The sequence below is a fragment of the Schistocerca serialis genome, chromosome 6 (assembly GCF_023864345.2).
Source record: "Schistocerca serialis cubense isolate TAMUIC-IGC-003099 chromosome 6, iqSchSeri2.2, whole genome shotgun sequence".
NCBI classification, from domain to species: Eukaryota; Metazoa; Arthropoda; class Insecta; order Orthoptera; family Acrididae; genus Schistocerca; species Schistocerca serialis.
In genome coordinates this window covers 495,233,076-495,259,213 of record NC_064643.1, presented here as the reverse complement: position 1 = coordinate 495,259,213, position 26,138 = coordinate 495,233,076, and the positions used below count along the sequence as shown (strand labels likewise).

Sequence of the window (26,138 nt, the reverse complement as noted above, 5' to 3'; positions counted from 1 at the left end):
TATGAATGTCATTGCACTTTCTTGTGTTGTAAGTATGTAGATCCGAGTTGGATTGGAAATTGTTAATATTTCTTTTTACATTAATTACGCTTTTCTGTATATAGAGGCCCGGTAGGGGTAGAATATTCAGCTGTATAAATAATTGCTTTGAAGGAGTTAGCCTTGAACTGTTGGTAATTATTCTAACAGCTCGTTTTTGTAGAGTGAAGATGGTTTTGAGATTTTTCTTACTATGACCCCAGAAGGTGAGGCCATAGGTAATAGCAGAATGTATATAAGCAAAGTAAACAGCTCTGCTACATTCCCTACTACATACAAAACTAATAACACGTAAAGCAAAGCAAGCAGAGCTTAACTTATGCGAGAGATACAGGATATGGGATTTCCAGTCTAAATTTTCGTCTATATGTACACCTAAGAATTTGTGGTAGCAACTCTCACAATTTCTTTATTTCGTATTCTGAGATCTACATCAGAGTGTGACTTTGCTTTCCTGTAATGGATATAATTAGTTTTAGAGATATTTATGGTTAATTTGTTCACTTCAAACCAATTTTGCAAATATTCTATAACTCTGGTTGCAGATGTTGGCAATACCCGGTTTATGTCAGTTACTACAATATTTGTGTCATCCGCAAACAGGGTTATATGAGTACCATTTACTGGAATCTTGATATCATTTATGTAAAGAAGAAATAGGAGAGGTCCTGGAACACTCCCCTGCGGTATCCCAATTGGTGCAGTCTGAATATCTGATCTGTAAACAATACTTTGGTTTTTACTGTTTGTTGTTGCAATTTCTACTACCTGTTTCCTATTATGGAGATATGACTGAAACCACTTTTTAGCTACTCCTCGTATACTGACAAATTCTAATTTGTCTAGCAGGTATCATGTTGGACTGTACCAAATGCCTTTGAGAGGTCCAAATTTATTCCTATTGTACTGTTGTTCTTATCTAGCCCCGTTACAATATTTTCAATGAATTGGGTGATGGCTGACTCTGTACTCATTCCTTTGCGAAAGCCGTGTTGGTTTACAGACAATAGATTGAATTTCTCGAGGTAATTTGTAATTCTGTTTTTCATGACTGTCTCTATTACTTTTGAAAATACCGATAATAAAGCTATTGGTCTATAGTTTCCCACTTCATGTATATTGCCCTTTTTATACAATGGTTTTACTTTTGCAATTTTTAATCGTTGTGGAAAGACACCTTCTGAAAATGATATGTTTATGATGTGTGAGAGTGGGGCTGATATGACACTAGCACATCTCATCATGACTGAGCAAGGTATCTCGTCAATCCCTGAGGACATTTTATTCTTCATTGTTTTTATTATTCGATTAACTTCCAATTTGTTCGTGGGAGGTAGCAATAATGAATTAACACTTTGTTCTTCTGGGATTGATGTTCTACTAATCTTAGAACAATTTTTACTCAGATTGATTGGACTATTTATGAAGTAGTCATTATTGAAATTTGCTAAAGTAAGATTTCTGACTAGCACACCTTGATCATCTTTTAAAACAAAGTCATCCGGATTTCTAACATTTTTGCTTGGGCCTATCTCTTTTTTTATTACATTCCATATAGCTTTCGATTTGTTTGCTGACCCAGCAATTACACTGTCATTGTGCATTGTCTTGGCTTTTTTGATCACCTTCCTGTAAATTTTCTTGTATGTCTTAACATAATCTGTGAAGTGTACATCTTTGTTATCTTTTTTGAGCTGACTGATATGTTTTAGTGTTTGACTAGATACTCTAATAGCAGGTGTTATCCACTGGCTTGTGTTCCTAGGCATGACATTGATCTTTGTGAGCTTTTTTGGGAAACACTTCTCAAATAGGGACATGAATGTACTACAAAAAGCATTGAAAGATTCCTCGGTTGTTGTTTGTGCAAAGACATCTTCCCAGGTAGCGGAACAAACACTGGTAGCAGTTACTTCTGTAAAATATCTGGGAGTATGTGTGCAGAACGATTTGAAGTGGAATGATCATATAAAATTAATTGTTGGTAAGGCGGGTACCAGGTTGAGATTCATTTGGAGAGTGCTTAGAAAATGTAGTCCATCAACAAAGGAGGTGGCTTACAAAACACTCGCTCGACCTATACTTGAGTATTGCTCATCAGTGTGGGATCCGTACCAGATCGGTCTGACGGAGGAGATAGAGAAGATCCAAAGAAGAGCGGCGCGTTTCGTCACAGGGTTATTTGGTAACTGTGATAGTGTTACGGAGATGTTTAATAAACTCAAGTGGCAGACTCTGCAAGAGAGGCGCTCTGCATCGCGGTGTAGCTTGCTCTCCTGGTTTCGAGAGGGTGCGTTTCTGGATGAGGTATCGAATATATTGCTTCCCCCTACTTATACCTCCCGAGGAGATCACGAATGTAAAATTAGAGAGATTAGAGAGCGCTCGGAGGCTTTCAGACAGTCGTTCTTCCCGCGAACCATACGCGACTGGAACAGGAAAGGGAGGTAATGACAGTGGCACGTAAAGTGCCCTCCGCCACACACCGTTGGGTGGCTTGCGGAGTATAAATGTAGATGTAGATGTAGATGTAGCTAACAACTGGATGAAAGTATTCACTTTTTCTGTATAGAAGTGCCTTTTGTATCCCCACTTATATTTTACTGCCTTGGGGATAGAGTAATTTATGTATGTTAATACTGTATTGTGATCCGAAAGACCTAAGTTTACGTTTAGTGGCTCAGTGGTACCATTCTCCATATTTGTGAAAATATTGTCTAAAAGAGAAGAAGACAGTTCTGTTATTCAGGTGGCATGTGTAAAGAGTGGTTTCATGTGGAAGCTGCTGAGTATACTCAAAAGCTGTCTTTTTTCATCACTTTCAATTAACAGGTTAATATTAAAATCTCCACATAAAAATAATTTCACTTCATTACTATAAAAAGTGTTTAATGCTGCTTCTATTTTTTTGAAGAATATGTTTTTGTCACCCAGTAGAGATCTATATATTGTAATGACAACTAGTTTTCCACTCTTCTCCTCAGTTTTTAACTCTATGGCACATGATTCAAAATGTTTTTCTATATTTAGATGGTCCAATTCTGTTTTCACTTTGAACTGTAGTCCTATTCTAGAGTAAATGCATACCCCACCATTTTTAAAAACACTTCGGCAATAATGTGATGCTAAATTAAACTTGCTTATATTTATGAGACTTAATTCACTAGCCTTGCACCAGTGTTCAGATAAACAAATGCAAGAGACATCAGCAAGATTATTTAAAGCTACTTCTAGATCTAGTACTTTGTTTCTGAGGCATTGAATATTCTGACACATTATCCTGACTGTTTTGCAAGTACTTTTTCTTTTGTCATTACCTGGTAATGTGCTGCTTTTTCCATAGTAGTTGTGACTTATCTGCAAATTTTCTTGCTGATTTGTCACAATCTTTTCCTTTTCTTTGTCTGAAGCCATAAAAAAGCCTTATTTAATGATGTAGATGTACCTTGTTTTTGACTCCTCCTTAGGCAGTGTTGTGTTGCTGCAACATTTGTTGATGGTTTTGTTGCTGCTGCCACTGTTGTTGTTGGTTCAGTTGCTGCTGCTGTTGTTGCTGCTGCTGTTTCTGTGGCCGGAGGTGGTGGTGGTGGTAGTGGTTGTGGTGGTGGTGCTGACAGGATTCTTCGTGCTGTTGCTGCCTTTGATTCTTTTATTGACACTATTTCTGCTGATGGTGGATCTGTTGTTGTAGTATCTGTTGGTTTTGCTGTTGTTTCCGCTGAAGGTTTAGTTGCAGTTACTGATTGTGGTTTGACCATTTGTGGTAATTTTACTGCTGCTAATGGTGATGATTTTGTTGTTCCTGTTGCTTCTGTTGTTGTTGCTACTTGTGATGAACCTGCTGTTATTGATTTTTGTGGTGTTACTGTTACTGTCATTGATGGTGCTGCAGGTGTTTGCTGGTGCCTTTTTATTTCATCCAATACTTTTTGTGCTACAATTTTCTTCCCTAGGCCATTCAAGTGGAGGCCATGAGAAGTGTGGAACCTCCGACCAATGCCACTAATATCAAAAACACAAACATTTTCGAATTGACTGCATATACTGGAGAAACTCTCATTAGCAGCACTAATCTCTTTGTTCACACAAGACCAGCGTGGCAGATCATAGTGATGTGGAATGTTGACAAAGAGAACGTTTGTATGAGACAAAAGAGCCAGATGCTTTTTCAATTCTGAGCAGGCTTTAGAGGTTTCATTTTTATATACATTGTTAGAGCCACCAAATAAAGCTACAAAGTCTTTTGAAGTCAACTTGATAATTTCATCAGTGTAACTATTCTTAATTACCTCCGAAAGGGAAGCCCCAGGCTTGACATAACTCGTAGATTTCACAACTGATGCCTCATTAACAAGAGAGGCTATTCCGCGCCCGTGGCTATCAGCTAGAATGTGCAGTTTTCCCATGTGATTATGTACTTTTTGCTGTGACCTAGGCATATGTTGACATGAATTGCGCGTAGGCCTATTCAGGAGAGCAGCAATGGCTGAAACATGTACCTGCGTATTTTCAAAAATATTTTCTGAAGCACTATGATCACTTATTTCGCTTAGCACTTCATATCTGTTTCGTAATTGAATAGGTGGGTTTAGTCTGGCCCTGTAGACATTGGTATCATATTTCCTTTCTGACGATGAATTTTTGTGTGTTTTCGGCGACGGATCAACTTTTACACACCAAGAACGGAACTTTGTTTCGCATACGCCATTACTGCCTACTCTCCCGTACTTTTTACACAAGTTATGACTTATATTTTTGCTACTATAGTTAATGGTTCCTGAGTGGAGTTCACTGTGCGGTTTATTTACTCCCGTTGTGTTCAGCTGCGGGGATTTGTTGCACTCGTGTTGTAAAACGCGTATTTCTTCCACTAGCACTGCAATGATATTGTTTGTGTAATCCACCTTATTAAGTTTTTGCACAGGATGTTCTCTGCTACATTTTGTGCAGAACCAAATCTTATGTTTAGGATTTACGTTAACACATGAATAATGAGACACAGTTTTACATATCGTGCACATTACACCTTTAACCGCACGTTTCTTGCAGTGGCAGGGATCCGAACTTAATATTACACTTGTTTCCCCGAAAGACGATGTAGATGCTCCACATGTGTAATTCTCCTTATTACTTCTTGTGGTTCCACAGTTTTTTCTGTCACTTTCTTTATTATGTAGCATGGCATGCACAAGTTTTCACAATACACACTGACTATACTGCACGATAAACACTTTTCCTTGTTATTTTTACACTTTTTTTCCGGACTTTACACACTCGCGGATCTCACTCAACGCCATATTTATTCTTAGATCACTAAGTTCACTAACTCTTTCTTGTGGATTCATGCATATGTAACTATGGCATGCTACCTGCATTTGAAAAAACATCATGAAAATGAATGGCTGTTGAAGTATCTACAGGTAGAGTACCATATTAGATAGAGCAACACTGCCAGAGCAGGGGTGCAATTTCGTAAAATAGTGTAACACAGGGTCAAGAAAGAGGCATAAATAGACAGCATAAGAAGGAAATCAACAATTAAGTGATAGCAACAGGTAATTTTAAACAAGAACAGGGTAGAGTCCCATAATGTACTTAAGCAAAATTGCCATGTCTTTTAGGGTATGACAGGATACAGAAAAAGAGTTCAGGTTAGCTGGACTTAGGATGGATTGCAGAGGAGATAACAAGGAGACAGGGGCCCATCTGTGGCTGGCAGGCCAAAGTTTCTCTAGAGTAAGGCAAAAATTCAGAGCACAGGTAAAAAACGTGAGCAGATGTGAGCACAATGAGAACATCCAGTTGACAAATGCTGAAGACATATTTGCCATCACCATCCAGCAAAAGTAACTTAATTATCAACTGAATGTGACAGAAGAGCTGAAGAACTCATTGCCAGATAGGATTATTAACAGCAGAAATGTGAATGGAAGAAGACAACAGACAATAAACTGAAGGAGTCTATCAGTACAACACATCAGGCCAGGTGTTGGAAAATGAAATGGATCATGATAGTGTCAAATTTGAAACTCCATCACCAAGAAGAATAAGGAAATGCAAGTTATCAAACGTTACAGATGAAAATAATGTTGAGCAATTCCAAATTCAGACACCACACAGATTTGAAGCCCTCAAGAGTCAACAAGAAAAATGGACTTAGGTGTCAAAAGTTTGGCAGAACCTTAACCAGGTCCTTTGTCAGGAAACCAACCACAGACAACATCAAGGAAAACTGGAGTACTATTAATATCAATTCAGTATAGTAGCCATTTGCAAAGGAAAGATCATCAAATACCAAACTGAAAGCCTTAGAGCTGAGCAAACAGCATTCAAATTATTTCATCATAATCAGATCAACAGCTATACACACCAGGAAAACTATGACAGACAACTCAAAGTAGTAACAAAGGGCATACCTGAGGAAGTAACAGGAGAGAAAGTCAAAGAATCTTTAGGAGAGCACAACGTCAAACCCACAGCAGGCTGCTAATACTAGAAATGATATAATGACACACAAAAACTATATCCAGTGGGAATCTTTTGCATCACTCTGCAGAAAGACAAATTAGTTGGGATGTCTGTGACATCAAATAGATGTTTGACCCTAAAGTGACAGTGGAAACCTATGAAAGTGAGGATGTTCTGCCACACACTCTGAACTACTGGCCAATGCCCGCCAGGTGTGTGAGGTGTGATGACAACCATACAGCAAAGTACCATAAACACCCCCACCCTCCTCCCCCAGAGACAAACTTCCAAAATGTGTAAACTATGGCAAAGAGGAGCACCCTACCTCTTTCAGAGTTTGTGAGGCACTTCAGAAGGACATCCAAGCATACCATTCAACCACTCAGGAGCAAAACTATCAACAGCAACACAAAGAACAAGAAGACACCACCTGTTTTTTACCTCATTGCAAGCAAGACTAATGGGACAGTGCAACAGGATACAAACTGGACAATACAGTGATATACTTGTCAGAAAACATAGAGAACAAATATCTGTCCACGCCAGCCAGCAGAACAGTGGATTGTTGGAAATCTTTAAGGCATGAGGCAGGTTTGAGTCACTGCTGGTGATATTCCAAATGAAAAATCTTATTACCATTGTGATAAATGTGGTCAGAAAATTCAACAAAGCCCCCGACATAATTTCAGTGTTACTGGCTATCATTGCAAGAGTAATAATATTATGAGAAGGATAGTTGCTACCCACCATATAACGGAGATGCATTGTCGCAGATAGGCATAACAAAAAGACTTTCACACTTTTCAACTTTCCTTCTCATAATATTGTTACATTCCATCCTGGATTTTCCATTGTTTGATTGGAAGAGTAATATAATTTTTCGCCACAGGAGATGGAAGATACGCTTCCAAAGAAAACAAACCTCAAATTTTACATTTTTAATGCTAATGGAATATAAAACATGAAAGAAGAGGTCAGTGAATTTATTTTAAAACATGGAGTAAATATATCATTTACCTCAGGAGCTCACATATGAGCGTGTCAAATGTTTAAACTTGAGAATATGAACTGCCACAGGAATGACAGGATCAATAGACAGGGTGGAGGAATGGCTCTGTTCTTATGATCAAAGGTTGTCTATCATTTAGAAGTGAAACTGCTGCTAGGATCCTTAGAAGCCATCAGAGTCTTGGTTAGAATGTATGTGTGGCAGCCTATGGGAGACCAAGATTGGGTTATGATGAAAGGGATCTCATATAGATTTTCTACAATCATAAAAAGTCCGGTTGCATGTTGGCTTAAATGCTAAACACACAATGTTGAATTCCGGGCAAACCAACCAACATGGGCACAGATGTTATGATCAGGAGGAATGCTGTAAGCTAGTAGGGCCAGAAGAATCCACCTATTTGCCAGTTGTGGATGTTGCCATCATCAAAAACATTGACCCAGGAGTGAAAATAAGGAGCATTAATGAATTCACTTTGGGTCACTATCATGTCTCAGGAGACATCTGCAACACAATGATACCTCCAAGAGACACTAGCAAAATGGTAATTGATCAGACTCATTATGAGGGGCGGCTCAACAAAAAGTCATGGCTCAACAATAATGTGAGGCCCACCATATAGCCAAGCACAGTGGAGATGATCAAAGAGCCATCAACACCCTTACCAACAAAATCAAAATAAAATGAATTACCACCAGTGCTGCAACAAATGAAGTACCCAAAAAAAAAGCATAAAAGATGTCGAAAGTTCAGAAACCACCAGGACAGGTGTGAGAGGAAGAGACTCTCCTGAGTGCTAAGAAAAAGGGCAAAAGGGTGGAGTGCAGAGATATGGGAGGACAAGATGAACTCTGTCCAGCTGAGGTCATGAGAAGACTGGAGGTTCATCAAGCAACTATGAAGTCCTATGCAACATAAAACAGCCTGGCTGGAATAATGATCTCATTTTTGATGTCCTAAGGGAAGCAGAATTGTATGCCACCACTTATGAGACCCTGGTGGAAGGAATACCACAAGGCTCAGTAATCTTTCCAACACTATTCACAGTCTACGTTAAAGATCTGCCAACCACAAGACATGCACTGCTATCCCAATTTGCAGATGACACAGCTATACTTAGCAATAACAGAGGAATCATCATTTCAATTAGAAGATTACAGGAGCAAACAGATAAAATAGAGGCTTGGGCCAAGAAGAACAAAATTAATATAAATACAGATAGAAACAAAGCCATAGTACTCACAAGAAGACCACCCATACCCAGTGAAAAAATAACCATTAGTGAAAGTGAAATCAAATGAACAGATGGCATCACCCTTAACAGGAAGCCGACACAGGAAACCCCCATCTAAGATAAGAAGATTAGGACATGGAAAACAATTCAGCCAGGAAAAGACATCCATCAGTGTTTGAAGTTTAGGATGTACTAGGCCATTATACAGCCCATGATCATTTATGCATGCTTCATCTGGGGCTGGCATGCAAAACCAATATCTAACTTCTCCAATGCTCACAAAATAGGTATTTAAAGCTAGCACTAAATGCACCTTGATGGACAAGCTCTGTGCTGGTTCATGATGAATTTGAATTGAAAATGGTAGAGCAGCAGTTCAATGACCGCACTAGGAAACTGACTGACAAAATCAATTTGCTCATACCACAGCACAACTATAGAAGGTAGGCATAGTTGAACCAGCACAGTGGTATACTTGCAGTAATAAGGTAGTAAACTGATCTTGACATAATTGAAGTATGTAAGCCTCATGTACCAAATATTGTGCCCAGTGCTGCCCAAAAGGCAAATAAAGAAGACCTCAACTAAGTAACCTTACCTCACACGAAGTACAGGCTCCAAGGGAGTTAGTACTTAAAAAAGCAAAGAACACTGGAATGTTCCGCTGAAGACATCCTATATAACTTTTTGCAATACCACATGATCATTTACAGCTTACATACCTGAAGCGTATTAGTAATTCCAGTGTTATTTTGTGATGGACTGTCTCATAGTACTTGCTGCAGTCCAGCAAAAATATTAATGGCCCGAGGAGACTGAAACAGTTACATTTCTACAAGACATGTGGATAATCTGGGTGGAAGCATTTAGAAAGAACTATGTATTGAATACTAGTTAACATAATGAAAGGGGAATTATTATTATTATTATTATTATTTCTACTTGGATGGGCCAACTCATGCCAATTTCAGATCCTTATTTGTTGTTCTTCCCTTTGCTTCCAGTAGTCTATCACCTGTGTACTACGTTCTTTTCTGTGATCTGAGGCTTTTACAGCGAATGTTCTGTATCCAAGGTTCTCGGGTGTCCAGCCGGATCCGACCGTTGAAGTTCCACGATATTTCAGCAAATAACCGTTCTGCTATCATCAGGTGGTGCTGATGGAATGATCTGTCTGTGCTGTGTCCGTGGTATTTATGTCCGCGGGGTCCCGAGTCGTACCCCGGCGTGGACGGCCGGCGGGGCACTGCGTGGTGGGAGGGGTGGGGGTAACTGCAACCATGCCCTGTGGTAGGCGCAGTTCATCTCCGTCCGCCGTGGTGGAAGGATCTCGTGTCCGTTTGCACCGTTGCTCTTTGATGGTGTTTAATAATGGTTTCCAGGTCTTGCTAAGTTGAAACCTGGTGTCCCTGTTGATGAGGTTATCTGTTACGTGGATTTCTATGGGCTCCTTGTAGATACTGTGGTAGGTGCAGTTCATCTCCGTCCGCCATGGTGGAAGGATCTCGTGTCTGCTTGCGCCGTTGCTCTTTGATGGTGTTTAATAATGGTTTCCAGGCCTTGCTAAGTTGAAACCTGGTGTCCCTGTTGATGAGGTTATCTGTTACGTGGATTTCTATGGGCTCCTTGTAGATAATGTCCCAGTAGGCACTTGTGGCCATCAGGATTTTTGTCTCTTCGAATTTCGCTGTGTGTCCGGTTTCAGTGCAGTTTTCTGCTAGGGCAAAATGGCTGGGTTGGCGTAAGCGGGTGTGATGTCCATGTTCCTTGCATCTGTCCTTGACTGTGTGAACTGTTTGGCCGATGTAGGATTTGCCACAGCTGCACGGGATTTTGTATACGCCCGCTTTCTTAAGGCCTACATCATCTTTTGCCATTCCTAGTAGGTCATGAATCTTTGCTGGTGGTCGGAAGACTGTGTCAATCTTGTGTCGCCTTAACAGTCTCCCTATTTTTGATGACACGTTGCCAGCAAACAGCAGAAAGGCCAGAGCTTGCTTCTCTTCTTCAGATTGTTCTTCATCTCGGTTCTTGCTGCACTTCTGTTGTTGGAAGGCCCTTTGGATTTGGCAGTTGCCATACCCATTCTTGTGGAACACGGTCTCCAGGTGTTTGAGTTCCGTTGGCAAGTGCTGTTCATCAGAGATCGAGTGTGCTCTATGTACTAAGGTGTTGAGCATTCCATTAAGCTGCGCCGGATGGTGGCAGCTGGAGGCATGTAGGTACAGGTCAGTGTGTTTAAGCTTGTGGTACACTCTGTGACCCAGTGAGCCATCAGACCAGCTTAATGGAATGCTCAGTACCTGCAGCTACCCCCACCCCTGCTACCATGCAGTGCTCCGCCAGTGATCCGTGCCAGGTTACGACTCGGGACCCTGCGGACATAAATACCATGGACACAGCACAGACAGATCATTCCATCAGCACCACCTGATGATGGTGGAACGGTTATTCACTGAAATATTGTGGAACTTCAACAATCGGATCCCGCTGGACACCCGAGAACCTTGGATATAAGTTCTTTTCCACTCTCCTACCTCAGAATCCTTACATATTCAATACTTTTTTCCCACACAATTCTGTCAGTTGTTTGTTCGGCTTTTATGTTATTTTTTCTAAATCCTTTTTTACTTCATATATCAAAATTATTGACTTTTTACCCCACAAGTATTTGGAAACCTCTTTGGTTAATCTACTGTTCTGCGTTTGATATAAATACCCAAAAATATGAGTCTTCTTTTCCTCATTATTTCTGATTTGTTTTCTATGTAGTGATACATTTCGTTTGTAACTTTCAACCACCCATAGTTTTTCATGGGCTTAATATTTTCCTAAATACAGGGCTATTACAAATGATTGAAGTGATTTCATAAATTCACTGTAGCTCCATTCATTGACATATGGTCACGACACACTACAGATACGTAGAAAAACTCATAAAGTTTTGTTCAGCTGAAGCCGCACTTCAGGTTTCTGCCCCAGAGCGCTCGAGAGTGCAGTGAGATGAAATGGCGACAGGAGCCGAGGAAGCGTATATCGTGCTTGAAATGCACTCACATCAGTCAGTCATAACAGTGCAACGACGCTTCAGGATGAAGTTCAACAAAGATCCACCAACTGCTAACTCCATTCAGCGATAGTATGCGCAGTTTAAAGCTTCTGGATTCCTCTGTAAGGGGAAATCAACAGGTCGGCCTGCAGTGAGCGAAGAAACGGTTGAAAGCGTGCGGGCAAGTTTCACGCGTAGCCCGCAGAAGTCGACGAATAAAGCAAGCAGGGAGCTAAACGTACCACAGCCGACGGTTTGGAAAATCTTACGGAAAAGGCTAAAGCAGAAGCCTTACCGTTTACAATTGCTACAAGCCCTGACACACGATGACAAAGTCAAACGCTTTGAATTTTCGGCGCGGTTGCAACAGCTCATGGAAGAGGATGCGTTCAGTGCGAAACTTGTTTCCAGTGATGAAGCAACATTTTTTCTTAATGGTGAAGTGAACAGACACAATGTACGAATCTGGGCGGTAGAGAATCCTCATGCATTCATACAGCAAATTCGCAATTCACCAAAAGTTAACGTGTTTTGTGCAATCACACGGTTTAAAGTTTATGGCCCCCTTTTCTTCTGCGAAAAAAACGTTACAGGACATGTGTATCTGGACATGCTGGAAAATTGGCTCATGCCACAACTGGAGACCGACAGCACTGACTTCATCTTTCAACAGGATGGTGCTCCACCGCACTTCCATCATGATGTTTGGCATTTCTTAAACAGGAGATTGGAAAACCAATGGATGGGTCATGGTGGAGATCATGATCAGCAATTCATGTCACGGCCTCCACGCTCTCCCGACTTAACCCCATGCGATTTCTTTCTGTAGGGTTATGTGACAGATTCAGTATTTAAACCTCCTCTACCAAGAAACGTGCCAGAGCTGCGAGCTCGCATCAACAGTGCTTTTGATCTCATTGATGGGGACATGCTGCGCCGAGTGTGGGAGGAACTTGATTATCGGCTTGATGTCTGCCGAATCACTAAAGGGGCACATATCGAACATTTGTGAATGCCTAAAAAAACTTTTTGAGTTTTTGTATGTGTGTGCAAAGCATTGTGAAAATATCTCAAATAATAAAGTTATTGTAGAGCTGTGAAATCGCTTCAATCATTTGTAATAACCCTGTATTTGCCCTTCTCGTATTTCTGATTTAATTTAATGTATAACATCTGCTTGCATATTGACATCCTGGCTTCACTAATGCATTGTAATGCCTTATTTTGGCCAGGCATTTTCTATAGTAAAGGTCATTGGTTATGTCATATGCCTTTCCTATTTCACACATCCTTTTCTTTATGGCAGCTTTTTCCAAACCATTTTGTTGGCTAGATACTCAAGGTATTTGAAGTTTTTAACCTTCTCTGTTTCTCCAATAACTGTTTTCAGAAATTTAGTTTTTCCCCCTGCAGAAGTTCTTGAGCTGGTCCTTCTGGTATGTCTTCTAAAAGATTAGTTTGTATTACAGTAGATGCCACATTTTGAGGAAGTATAGCAGTCATTTGCAAATGTAAGTCACTTTATTTCAGTATTTTTATTTAATCTTCACAACTTTGTTGGTGAAATCTTATATTTATTTAGTTTTTCCATCCAAATACTCACTGTTTTCCCTGTTAAAAAGAACTGGAGAAAGACCAGCTGCTTGCCATAAACCTCTTCTTCTTCTTTCGATTTCGGCCATCTTTGGACCACGTTCAACAATTCACTTGCCCGGCTTTTTGATCTTTTTTTCTCTCTTCCCAATATTTCCTCATCATTTTCGAGTGGTTCCTCCTCCGCTCTTCCGACCATTTCCTGTTATTATTCTTTAGTTTCGTTTCTTCTGGAAAACACTTAATTTCGTTCACTATTTGTCTAAACTTTTCCCTGTCCCTGATTGACTCACGGGTGACATTAAAATAGGCCAAATCCTTTTTCACCATCTGTATCCATTTATTGTTGGTTTTTTCGTTCCTGTTACTATGTTCAAACACTTTTCTTGTTAGTCTGTTTCCATCCATCCTCGACAGGTGACCATAAAACGTTAGTCTGCGTTTACGCATTGCCTCACTCACTTTCTCAATAGTTTTGTATATTTCCTTATTACTCTTTAGCTTGTACTCTTCTCCAATCTTTCTCGGTCCTAATATTTTTCTCAAAATTTTCCTTTCTTTCTTTTCCATGTTTTCTATTTCCCCCTTTTTGTTAAGAGTTAGGCACTCCGATGCATACAGGCATTCTGGTCTAATGACAGTTTTATAATGTCTTAATTTAGCTTGAATCGAAATGTTTTTTTTGTTATATATGTCTTTGGTTTTTTGAAAAGCAAATTCCATTTTCCTTGCTCTCGCCTGGTTTGCACTCTTGTCTAAACCATTCACTTGAATTATTTCACCTAAATACTTAAATTTTTCTACTCTCTTAATATTGCCGTATTTAGTAATAAGATTTTTCTTGTTATTTCTATGATTAGACATATACACGGTTTTTTCAAATGAAATCTGCAGTCCAGCTCTGGCCGAAACTTCTTGTAGTTTCTCCAGGTAGTTCTGAGCTATTTCTTCGTTTTCTGTAATTATTGCCAGATCGTCTGCAAAAGCTAAACAGTCCACTTCTATTTTTTCTTTTTTTGTTCCAATTCTGATGTCATTCTTGGTGCCTTTGAGTTCTTCTTTCCATATTCTCAATATCTTTTCCAGTACGCAGTTGAAGAGGATTGGGGATAAACCATCACCTTGTCTAACACCTGTTTTAATTTCGAACTTCCTTGAAATTTCACCCATAAATTTAACTTTGGCCTTACTGTTTGTTAGCGTCTGTTTGATAATTTGAATTGTTTTCGTATCGACCCCAAATTCTTCCAATACTTTCAGTAATGTTTCTCTATCTACCGAGTCGTATGCTTTTTTGAAATCTACAAATACTATTGCAAATCTCTGGCCTCTTGAGATTCTGTAACGAATCAGTGTTTTCAGGTTAAATATTTGTTCAACACAGGATCTACCTTGTCTAAAACCTGCTTGATATTCACCTATTTTTTTATCCAGAACTGGCTCCACGATTTGAAGTAATTTCCTTGACAAAATTTTGTATCCTACTGGTAGTAGCGAGATCCCTCTATAATTATTAACATTCATCTTATCCCCCTTTTTGTGTAGTGGGTGTATCAGGGCACACTGCCAGTCTTCAGGAATTCTTTCTTCGTCCCAGATCTTCTTAAACATATGTTCCAAAACTTGTGGGAGGTTGGTATCCATTATTTTTAGGATTTCTGGTACTATGGAGTCTTCACCTGGGGCTTTATTGTTTTTTAGACTGTGTATTATGTGTTTTATTTCTTCAGCGTCTGGAGGTTTTGACTCGGTATTAGTATTTCGGTGGTTTTCAAAACTCATTTTATCTTTGGGTGGTTCACAATTTAGTAGATTCTCGAAATATTTTGCTAATATTTCACAATTAGTCTTGTTTGTCAAACCTAGCTTGTTCTCTTCATCTTTAAAACATAAATTTGGGGATTGGTATTTGGTTAGCTGTTTTCTAAAAGTTTTGTAGAAATCTCTAGAATTATTTCTTTTAAAGTCTTCCTCAATCTGTTCTAGGTTATCCTGAAATTGTCTTCTTTTTTTATTATGGAAAAGCTTAGCTGTTTCTCTTCTCTGGATTTTAAAATTGTCAAGATCTTGAGGATCTTTTGTGGAGTTCCATTTCTGCCACAATTTCTGTCTCTTCTCCAGGTTCTCATCACATTCATTGTCCCACCATGGATGTCTTCTTACTCTTTTCACGAGACAATTTTCTTTTGCTATTTCAACTATTTCGTTTTTGATCTCCTCCCATCCCGCTTCCTTATTTATTGTGGATATGCCATCGCTATCTTTGTGCAATGCTCTTTGAAACCGTTGTTTAATTTCTTCATTTTTTAACGTTTCTGTGTTATATTTTGGAATTTTGTAAAAGGTTTTCTTCTCTTTTCGAAATGGGAGTGGTCTGAATTTAATCGTAGTCAAATAGTGGTCTGAATCAACATCAAGGCTTTTCAGCACTTTAGTGTTTTGAATTTCTTCTTGACAATGAAGTGAGATAGCCACATGGTCAATTTGGAATTCTCCGAGAAGTGGATTTGGTGATCTCCATGTTTTAGTTTTTCGGCTCAGCTTTTTGAAATGTGTTGTCATTATTTTCAAGTTGAAATGCCTACATACCTCTATAAGCCTTTCTCCATTTTTTGAAGTTCTTTTGTGACCTGGGAAGAAGCCTACTGTTCCATGGTATTTTTTCTCCCTTCCTATTTGTGCGTTAAAATCGCCTACTAACATTTTTATGTTCTTCTTTGAGCATCTATCCAGTTCCATTTCAAGTATCTCCCAAAATTCTTCAACTTTCTCCGGGTTATTTTTGTTGTCCTGGTTTATGGGTGCATGGCAGTTGATTATAGAGTATCCTTTGTTTTTACATTTAATCTCAAGAATGGATAGTCTCTCAGAACTCGAGTAGAAGTTAGTAACTGAATCTAAAATTGAGTGATGTACCAGAAATGCTGTTCCCAGGTATGGCATTTGTTTCATTAAGATTTTACCTGGTTTTCCTTTAAATAAACGATAGTTTTCAAAATCTAAAGCAGTTTCATCTAAAAACCTTGTTTCTTGTAATGCACATATTAAAATTTCTTTCTGGTTCAGCTTTTCAATCAATAATTTCAATTTTCCTACTTTAATTAGAGAGTTTACATTTAGGGTTGCAAACATAGTTGCTTTCTTAAATTTCAGTGTTGAGGGCTGCATACATGTTGGTTGGGGTCCTCCAAAATCCTTTGACCCCTTGGCATTGTTTCTACGAACAACGGAGGATTTGCCATTCGGTCTACCTCTTGGAGTAGTGTCTATCTTTGACGACGTTCCCATCATGCTTTGCAGTAATTGTTGGATAATAAATTGGGGGATCGGGTTGCCCCGAATCCGAAATTAAAACCAAGGTAGTAAGCCCTGGAGTTAGCTCTTCCACTCTCTCTGCTGTTGGGAAATTGTTCCTCTTCCGCCATTGAGACCGTTGGCTGGGTTTCACCTAGTAACCCTAGGCAGGGGCCCTATGACAGGGTGCTACCATCTGGAGCCGGACGGACCCTGGTTTTTTTACGAGGTTGTTACTCCTCCCCCTCCACACTTCCCCATCCTCTTGTTTTTAGATGGGCCCGGGCTTGGGACCGGCTTGTTTATATCAAAGAGCTTAGATATTTCTCCCATAAATTTCAATTTAGATAGTGTGTCTGTAAGTGTTTCATGAATTGGATTTGCTAATTTAGACTTCACACCAAATTCTTGGATTATTTTATGTGTAGTTTCTATGTCAACATAATCTAAAGACATTTTTAAATCCACCAATATTACTATAACTTCTTTTGAGTTCAGTGATCGGTGGTAAATGATTGACTTTGGATTAAATAATTGTTCAGAACATAATTTGCCCTTCCTAAAATCACTTTGATATTCATGTAAATGACTGTCCAGTCTTGTTTCTACAATATTTAGTAGAATCCTGAAAGATATCTTTACACAACTTGCATAAGAGAAGTGGATGTACCATGGCTACCTTCCACTCTCCTTAGATTTTTTTTGTTTCTCAAATTTCTTCACAGATTAATTTTAGTTCATTTTCTTATTTTTAGTAGACACCATTTCAAAAGTTCCACTTTAATCGAGTCTTCTGTGCTTACTTTAAGGTTTAAAGTACTTAATCAATTTCTCCGATAGTCAGAGATAAATCCCATTCTTGATTTTTATGAGTTTTTGTTTGATTCTGCAGAAATAAGAAGCTGATGCTTCATTCTAACCTTAAGTGTCTAATAAATATCATGGCAGTATTTTTTAAAAGATTTTCCCAATCTCTGTAAGTTTCCTGTTGTCGAAGTCTATTTTAATTCTTTTAATTGTACTTGCTGTCCCTTTCTTTGCTGTTTAAACTGCTCAAAATGTTCAGTTTTCCTTATACGTTTCCACTTTTTTGGCTCCCTCTCTTAAAGCTTCTAAACACATTTCATTCCACTATATTTTATTTCCATTTTTAGTAAATCCAAATGTTTTCCGTGTAGCATTATTAATTTCTTCAGATAATTCTTGTCTTTGCCATATTTAGCTACTTTAATTTCATTTTGATATTTTTAAACTAATTCTTTTGTTATAGTAAGTTAGTCTTTATAATATTTTACTAGTTTTTGTTATTTTACTTGTATTTCATTTTTTTTTTGTATCTATATTCTTTGTGTTGTATTAGGCAGGAATAACAGCTTAATTTTAAAGAGGTAGTGATCAGAATAAAATTCACCATTCATTTGGAGATACCGTGTTTTGGCTTTTCTTGGGAGCTTCCTGAAGAAGGCTGACATTAGTTTCGGGTGAGAGCTTTGACATAGACCGAGCAGTCTCATATCATTTGTATTATGTGGACTGGGTAATGCCCTACTACATTTCTAAATTTCTTTTCTCTACCTATTTGAGCACTGGAGTCCCCCAAAAGCAATATGGTGTCTGTCTCCACTATTTTGGATATCTCAGTTTCTAAGATATCTCAAAATTCTTCTGGTATTTTTTCCCCCCGTCTTCTGAATTCTTCCTGTTGTCTTCAGTTATCAGAGCATGGAAAATAGCAAGTGAGTATCTTTCTGAGGCAAATTTAAGTTCTCTTACACTTCCTATTACACTTTTATGAACATAGAAGGCTGTACTGACTAATGTATCGTTTTCATAATTCCGATAGCCTTTAAATATTTTGTAGCTACAAATATCCGTTATATTTTCTCCTGGGAACCTAGTTTCTTGAACTGTTAGAATTTCTAGTAGTTTTTGTTTACCAGTTTGGAGTAAATAATTTACATTTAACATGCCAAAAAAGAATTTCCTCTTAAATTTTATTTTTGAAGGATTACTCTAGCTCATATCTTTGACTGCAACTGTTGGAACTTCCGATGATCTTTTACCCCCTTACGTGGCATGACGCAGTGCAGGATTTTTTTTTTTTTTTTTTTTTTTGATTTAGCACATGAGGTACTGTATTCATTTAACAGATTTGCCATATTGCAGTTGAAATTGTATCAAATACAAAGTTAGAAATTAAATTTCAAGTAAGATAAGATTTTTAGTCCAAAATATCACTTTTTGTTCATGCTTCACTCCACTAGGCTCTTCCATTCTCTCCACCATCGTAGATTAGAGTTCCTCCACCACCTTTGAGATCGTTGGCCAGATTTCAACTGTAACTCTAAGCAGGGGCTATTACTGGATGCCATTATCTGGAGCCAGATCGACCCATGTCTTTACACAGTGTCGTTACTCCTCCCACTCCTCCTTCCCTTGTGAGATGGGACCCCAGTGTTGGGGCCAGAAATAGTGGAATTAATTCTTCTTGTTCTTCTTCTTAGTATTATTATTGTAATATTATTAGTATTGTACAAAGGGCATTCAATAAGTAATGATGCAAATGGCTCTGAGCACTATGGGACTTAACATCTGAGGTCATCAGTCCCCTAGAACTTAGAACTACTCAAACCTATCTAACCTAAGGACATCACACACATCCATGCCCAAGGCAGGATTCGAAACTGCGACCGTAGCAGTCACACGGTTCCAGACTGAAGCACCTAGAACCGCTCGGCCACTATGGGCGGCCAATAATTAATGCAACCCTGTTTCTTCTCAACCAATTTCAACTGAATAAAATGCAGAAGTTGCTGTGGGGCATCGTCGAATATTTCCGTTTCAGCCCCTATAGTTTCATGAAGTTCCGATAGATGGTGGTGCTATACATAGCCTTTGAAATGGCGTCTGTAACAGAGGTATGTTCCTAGCAGAGAGCTGTCATTGAGTTTATTTTGGTAGAAAACTAGAGCATTGCAGATATTCGTAGGCACTTGCAGAATGTCTACAGAGATCTGGCAGTGAACAAAAGCATGGTGAGTCATTGGATGAGATGTTTGTCATCATGACAACAAGGTTGTGCAAACCTGTCGGATCTCCTGCATGCCAGCTGGCCACACACAGCTGAGACTACTATAGTGTTGGAATGAGTGAACTTGCTCATTCAAGGTGATCAGTGGATCACAATCAAACACCTTTCTGCTCAAATGGACATCTGTTGGTAATGCTGACAAACATGTTTGCTAGTTGGGTTACTTGAACGCATATGCCTACTTTTTTCCCTACCACCTAGCAGAAGACCATAAAGAGCAATGAATGACCATCTGTGCGGAAATACTTGCACATTGCAAGGCTAATCATGATAATTTTTTGTTGAACATTGTCACAGGTGATGACACACAGAATTGATCGCTTTGAACTGGAAACAAAATGGCAACCCATAGAGCGCCGCACACCACCTCTCCCCTGAAGTAAAAGTTCAAATCTGCAGCCTCAGCTTGTAAAGTCATGGCAACAGTCCTCTGTGACTCTGAAGGGGTTGTTCTGTTTGATGTCCTCCTCATGGTGCAACAGTCAGCTCTGAAGTGTATTGTGCTACTCTCAGGAAATTGAAGAAATGACTTCATCGCTTTCATTGCCACAAAAATGCAAACTAACTTCTCCTTGTCCATGACAACACAAGCCTTCACACAAGTCTGTGCACCTAACAGAAGCTCACAAAACATCATTGAACTGTTCTTCTTCATCTGTGTTTTAGCCTGGATGTTACACCCTAGAGTTACACCTATTTGGCCCAATGAAGGATTCTTTCCATGTTCAGCAGTACATAGGTGATGAGGAGGTTATTGATGCAGGAAGATATTGCTTCTGATCTTGACCAGTAGACATGAAGGCCCTCCCAGTAAGGTGACATAAGGCCATCACATTGAATGGAATTAGTGTTACTGACTCTTTAATATGGAGATAGGATCAATAGTGTCTAACAAAAGTGAAAATAAGGGATAAATGTAAAAAAAATAAGGGATCTAACATTGAGTACTCATATAGAATAACAAATGGTAAATAATGATACTATATTATTAATTTTTTATAAAAAATTATATCCCTACATCAACAACACAAATGACACACATTCCTGCAAATGCAAAAAAGAAAGAAATGGAATAAACATGAGAAAAGAGGTTCAACACTTGACAGATTACAATTACATTGATTTAAAACCTTATCTTTTAATTGTTGATGGCTTTCTGGTACTTGGCAATAGATAGTGCCTCTTTTTGTAAAAGTGCATCACTTTCTATCGAAGATGAGTGCCTTATAACAATATTCAAAATTTTCAATAACATGTACCTCCACCTTTTTATCTACACTGCTCTCGTTTCATGCATCACTCCATTTACTGTTCATTAACAAAAAAATTCTTTCTAAACCAGGCATTTGATCCAGGCACACTGAAGACAAATACAACTACCTTTAAAGGATTAGGCAAATTCACATTCCTATTTTTTCAAAAAGTAAAAACATAGCCCATTTTTATGAGCATTTCCTTCATAAGAGATAGCATTTTTTGAAACATCGTACAAGTTGGTAGATTCCTCATACAAAGCATCTTCATCAACTTTGGTCCAAATAAATTCAAGAAGTTTCTGAATGTGCTTAAATTCAAGTCCAGAAGCTAAAGCAAATGGTATCCAAGATTCTATTGAACAAGTTTCATTCAAATTTGGAATACTGGTTTTAGATATTCAAGCAAAATGGAATGGATATTTATTAAGTCTATCTCAATAATAGCCCTGGAACAATACAATTTATTTAACATTTTGATTGTAGAATTACCAAAAATGGCCTGCCATTCTTTGACTGATTTTACTAATTACAAAAGACTCCAGTATACTTATGTTGGCACATTCTAGTTTCTTTGAGTATCCCATTATTATGTTACCAATATGAGAAAAAAAAACCAGTAAATATGACTATGATGTTTATTCTTTTCCTGAGTCATACAGCCACTGAAATATTTTTCCAAAATAACTTAAAATGGGTTCCCAGTTTTTAATTATCCTTTCAACAGCATAGGTTTTAACCATCTGATAGGAACATGATTGAGAATTTCACTCCATTCCACTTCTGCATATTCAAAAATTGATTTAAGAGAATCTTTTCTCTCATGAGAAATGCAAAACCGGTCTTACAATTTTAAAATTACATTTTCTGTATCAGTATTTAAAGTATCACATGCACATTTTGCAGTGTTATGTAAAACTTAATTCGAACAGCAAGCCATCACAATATTTCTGTTATAATCGTTCAGTAGTTTCATAACTGAATTGTTCTTCCCAAAGTTATATTTCCATTATCTGCACAGTACGGACTACAGTTCTACAGTAGGAAACATCTAAACCATGAGACACAAGAGAAGTTTTCAACAAGTTGTAATGCCTATTGCCATTTGATCACGTTGTTCTATATTCTAACATTTGGATCAAAATACCATAAGACTACTGGTAAAATTTTCCTTTTTGTGGTTATACACATCAATTCAAATAGAGAAAAATAAGCTTGACTGAGATGGGTCAGTAAAATCGGACAAACTTTTGGGGGGCCAAAATGTTTTTTCAGCTTTTGTGTGGCTACACTGCTTGCTTTTTGAAATCTATGAATCACTGAACACTTCCTTAACTAGGTTCATGTTACAATCCATGCTGTTGTAACTCAGGTTATGTTTTACTTTGTGATAAAAAGTGCCAGTTCTCCTGCAATTGCATTGCATAATTATTTTACTGAGGTTCCACTAAAGAAGTTAGATATCTTTTTTGCCCACTTGACTTACCTTTCCCTCTGTTTGTGACCTACTTTAAGACATCAAAATAACTAACCAGTCACCTTTCCTAGAGTACTATATGAATTACATAAAAATATATAATGATTATAAGCCTATAATTTGTTTTTGATTGCTGAAGACAGTGTATGTTGTCACCATGTGCAATACTAAAATCCTCCATGCAGAAAGAACTATATGCTTTATGACAATTATTCTTTAAAAGTACAATCACTGAGTATGTTTCCTCCCTATTAGTGCAATACACACACAACTTTTTAATTTTCTTGCTTGGTGAGTTTTCTTCGCCAGTGTCACTCATTTTTAACTCTTTACAAAATACAGTCCTTGAATGCCTAACTGGTACACGTTGTCCTCTCAGAACACAACTACAATGATTGAGTGATATTGAAAGAGGAATACGTTGTCACACATTGAGATGTATTGGGCTGATGCAACACTGAACAGAAGCTGTATTGGGAAACCTAAATCCATTAATAGAATGGTGGAGGAAAACAAAGGAAAGGAAGTGGCAAAGAACATCAGAGTGGACATCATCTAATTTAGAAGAATAAATGATGGGAATTCTGAAAATACGGGATGTATCTTGAAAAATATGGGACCCAGGATTTTCGTTTAAAGTAAGTGAAAATTCAGAATTTCCAGGGATATACAGGGTAGTTGTCACACTAACTTGGGGAGTTTATATTGAAAAATAGGGCCTAGTAGCCAAAATAGTGGGGAATAATATGCTGTATTGGAATCATGAATAAAACCAACCTGCTTTCAGAAAAAAAGTATCGCACTACTTAATTGAATGCCTCTCATAGTTATTACATCTCATCCCTTTGTTAACATGTATATCTAACACATAAGACTTTGACATTCTGAGTATTGTAGTCTGCCCTCATAGTCATTAAATATTTTGAATCCAGAATTTTTGTTCATGAATAACTTCTAAGGTTATTCATTGTCACAGCAACTACTGTTCTCTATTTTGTGCTATTCTCTTCCTTTGTTGATAATTTTGATAGTTTCTACTATTTTCTTTGCTTACCCCCCCCCCCCCCCCCCCAGTTTCCCTAAAGTATAATTTTTAATTTTATTGCATCAAAATAAAAGTCCAAAAAGTTTTCTTTTACTTTTTTGAATAGTTACTATGAGGTTTCCTTACTTATTGTTTTCTATCAGTATACAGGGTGAACATTAATAAAACTGACAAGCTGTGGGGATGGATTGCTGACTGGAAATCAAGGAAAAATTGCTCTATGGACAGGTGACCAGAAATACATAATTGTTACAGTAGATGGCACTGTCAAATGAAAGTTCCTCTGACCATGTGCCATGTGTTCCTTGTGTGCTGCAGGCTGTGTGATTGATGCAGCATCCTGTAAGCAGCAGAATGGCCCAGTATTCACGTTGGGAACAATCTGAGATGGTGTATGGCCAAGAGGATAGAAACAGTAGAGAGGAAGTACAGCTATACCAAAACATGTACCTTCACAGACACCAACCACATCACACAACATTTCAAGCCTTTTTTGGGCGTTTGTGTGATGATGTGTCTTTTCAGACAGGCAGGAAGGGTATTTTCTTTGCTATAACCGTGCTGCCTCTTGATTGTTTCCTTCTGCTTGGCCATACATAAACACCATCTTGGCTTGTTCCCTACAGGAATATGGAACCATTCTGCTGCTTACAGTATGCTGCATCAATCACCCAGCCTGTGACACACAAGGAATCCATGGCATGTGGTCAGAGGAACTTTCATTCATCAGCATCATCTACCATGGAAACGATGCATTTCCAGACATATGTACATTGGGTCTATTTTCCTTCATTTTCAGTCATAAAACCATCCCAGCAGTTTGTTTGTTTTATTAATGTTCACCCCATATATTCATTGGATATTCTTTTTGTTCATCTGCTCCTCAATATCCTACTCTAAAGTCATATTTCCATCACTTGTAAGTCTTTCTCTCCAGAAGTGTCCAGCTTCTACAAGCACACGAAAGATGAATACAATGAGAAATTATTTTACAGTTTCTATACTACTTTATTCGTTCACCAATAGTTGTCTTCTTTCATTGAAAGCATGTTTGCTGTCACAGTTCTTTTTATGATCTTCATGCTACATCAGTTGTCTTTTCTAATTCAGGTGTCTAAAAAGCTACTGTTATTCAAATGTGATGTCAAGTGCCCTCAACATTGATTTGCTTACTATTATAACTCAGAATTGGTTCAGATTTAGAAGGTATATTTTGCATATGTTTTTCACTATCAACTTTTAGGGCAATACCATCTGCAAATTTTGCTAAGTGAAAGGGAATTCTCCTTAATGCCAGACATTTTTGCTTTGAAGACCTTTGTAACTTTTTTAGCAAAAAGATTAAACAACCTTGACAATAAGTAGCAGCCTTGTCGTACACCTTTATAACTTTTATAAAGTTGACTTTATCCTCCAAGGAAGACATTGTTCTAATTGGTTTAGAGTGATCAAGTAGATATATGGTTTGCAGCTGTTCCATATTGATAGCTCCCATTGTCCATCTTAAAGGTTTAAAATTCTTGATGCAACAAATAACTAGATGATGTCTCTTGATTAATACAAAGTACAATAAATCTTAATGTAGAGTTTAAGTACATCATCCCAGTGAATTTTGTTCTACATTTTTGTGTTACAGTGCTTGTTGATACTCTTCCATTTGATCCCTTTAATGAGATCACTTATTTTTATACTTGTGACATTTTCAGAAAAAGTGTTATCATCTCTGTAACTTAAAGTAAAAATTGATAAATTTAGCTCCTTAATTTTTTATTATTTTAACTATTTGTGGTAGATCTTTTTACTTGCATTAGTGAAGGGTACTTTCTGTTATTCACAGGAACAGAGGGACAACAAATTTCAGCAGATACAAATATTACCACAGAAACGAGTACAATAAGAAATGAACTTAAAGGTTTGAATCCACAGTTTGTAAATGTTGAACATGAATTAGACTTCCCAACTGGAAATGAAGGTCCGCAACCAGTATACACTCTTCCCCAGGCAGATGCTTGGATGTGTAAGTAAAAGTTGTAAGAAATTATTGATATATCCAGTAAGGCATGGAAAGCTTGAAGTCTTATAATATGTTCATCCACTCACTCACTCATATATCTGTTCATTCATTCATTATGTTCCGTAAGTCCTATCATGGAGGGCAGGCTTCAAGGATGTTGAGTAAGTTGAGGGATACAATAAACAGACAGAAGCAGTCACTGCAGGTTACTTGTATAAAAGATATGAGCACAAATTATGTAAACTGCTTAACTACTTACATGAATAATTATGGAAATGACATCTAAATTATTTTACATATGCATACAGATAGTAGGAGAAGAACAGCTACTTTGAAAAACGCCACTGTTCCTCTTCTTATACCAATTAACAGCTGTTTTTGTATCTAATATCAGTATTTCAAGCAAAGCATTTTTGGAGACGTACTAAAATCTTTACCTTAAGAAGATTTGTTAACCTTGGGAATATGGTCATCAGTAAGTTAACACATATATCATATTTCCATTCACTAATGTCAAATGGGATAATAATCTATAGTAACACATCACATAGGATAAAAAAAATTCATCGCAT

At 37.9% G+C, this 26,138-nt stretch overlaps 1 protein-coding gene across 2 annotated transcripts in view; it reads left to right on the top strand.

Moving 5' to 3' along the window:
• Positions 1 to 26,138, top strand: part of LOC126484536 (murinoglobulin-1-like) — a 291,073-nt gene that overhangs the window by 240,015 nt on the left and 24,920 nt on the right. For both annotated transcript variants that reach the window (XM_050108083.1, XM_050108084.1), the window contains one exon: positions 25,390 to 25,569. In XM_050108083.1, coding sequence (XP_049964040.1) covers positions 25,390 to 25,569 — 180 coding nt within the window. The remainder of the gene's footprint in view (positions 1 to 25,389; positions 25,570 to 26,138) is intronic.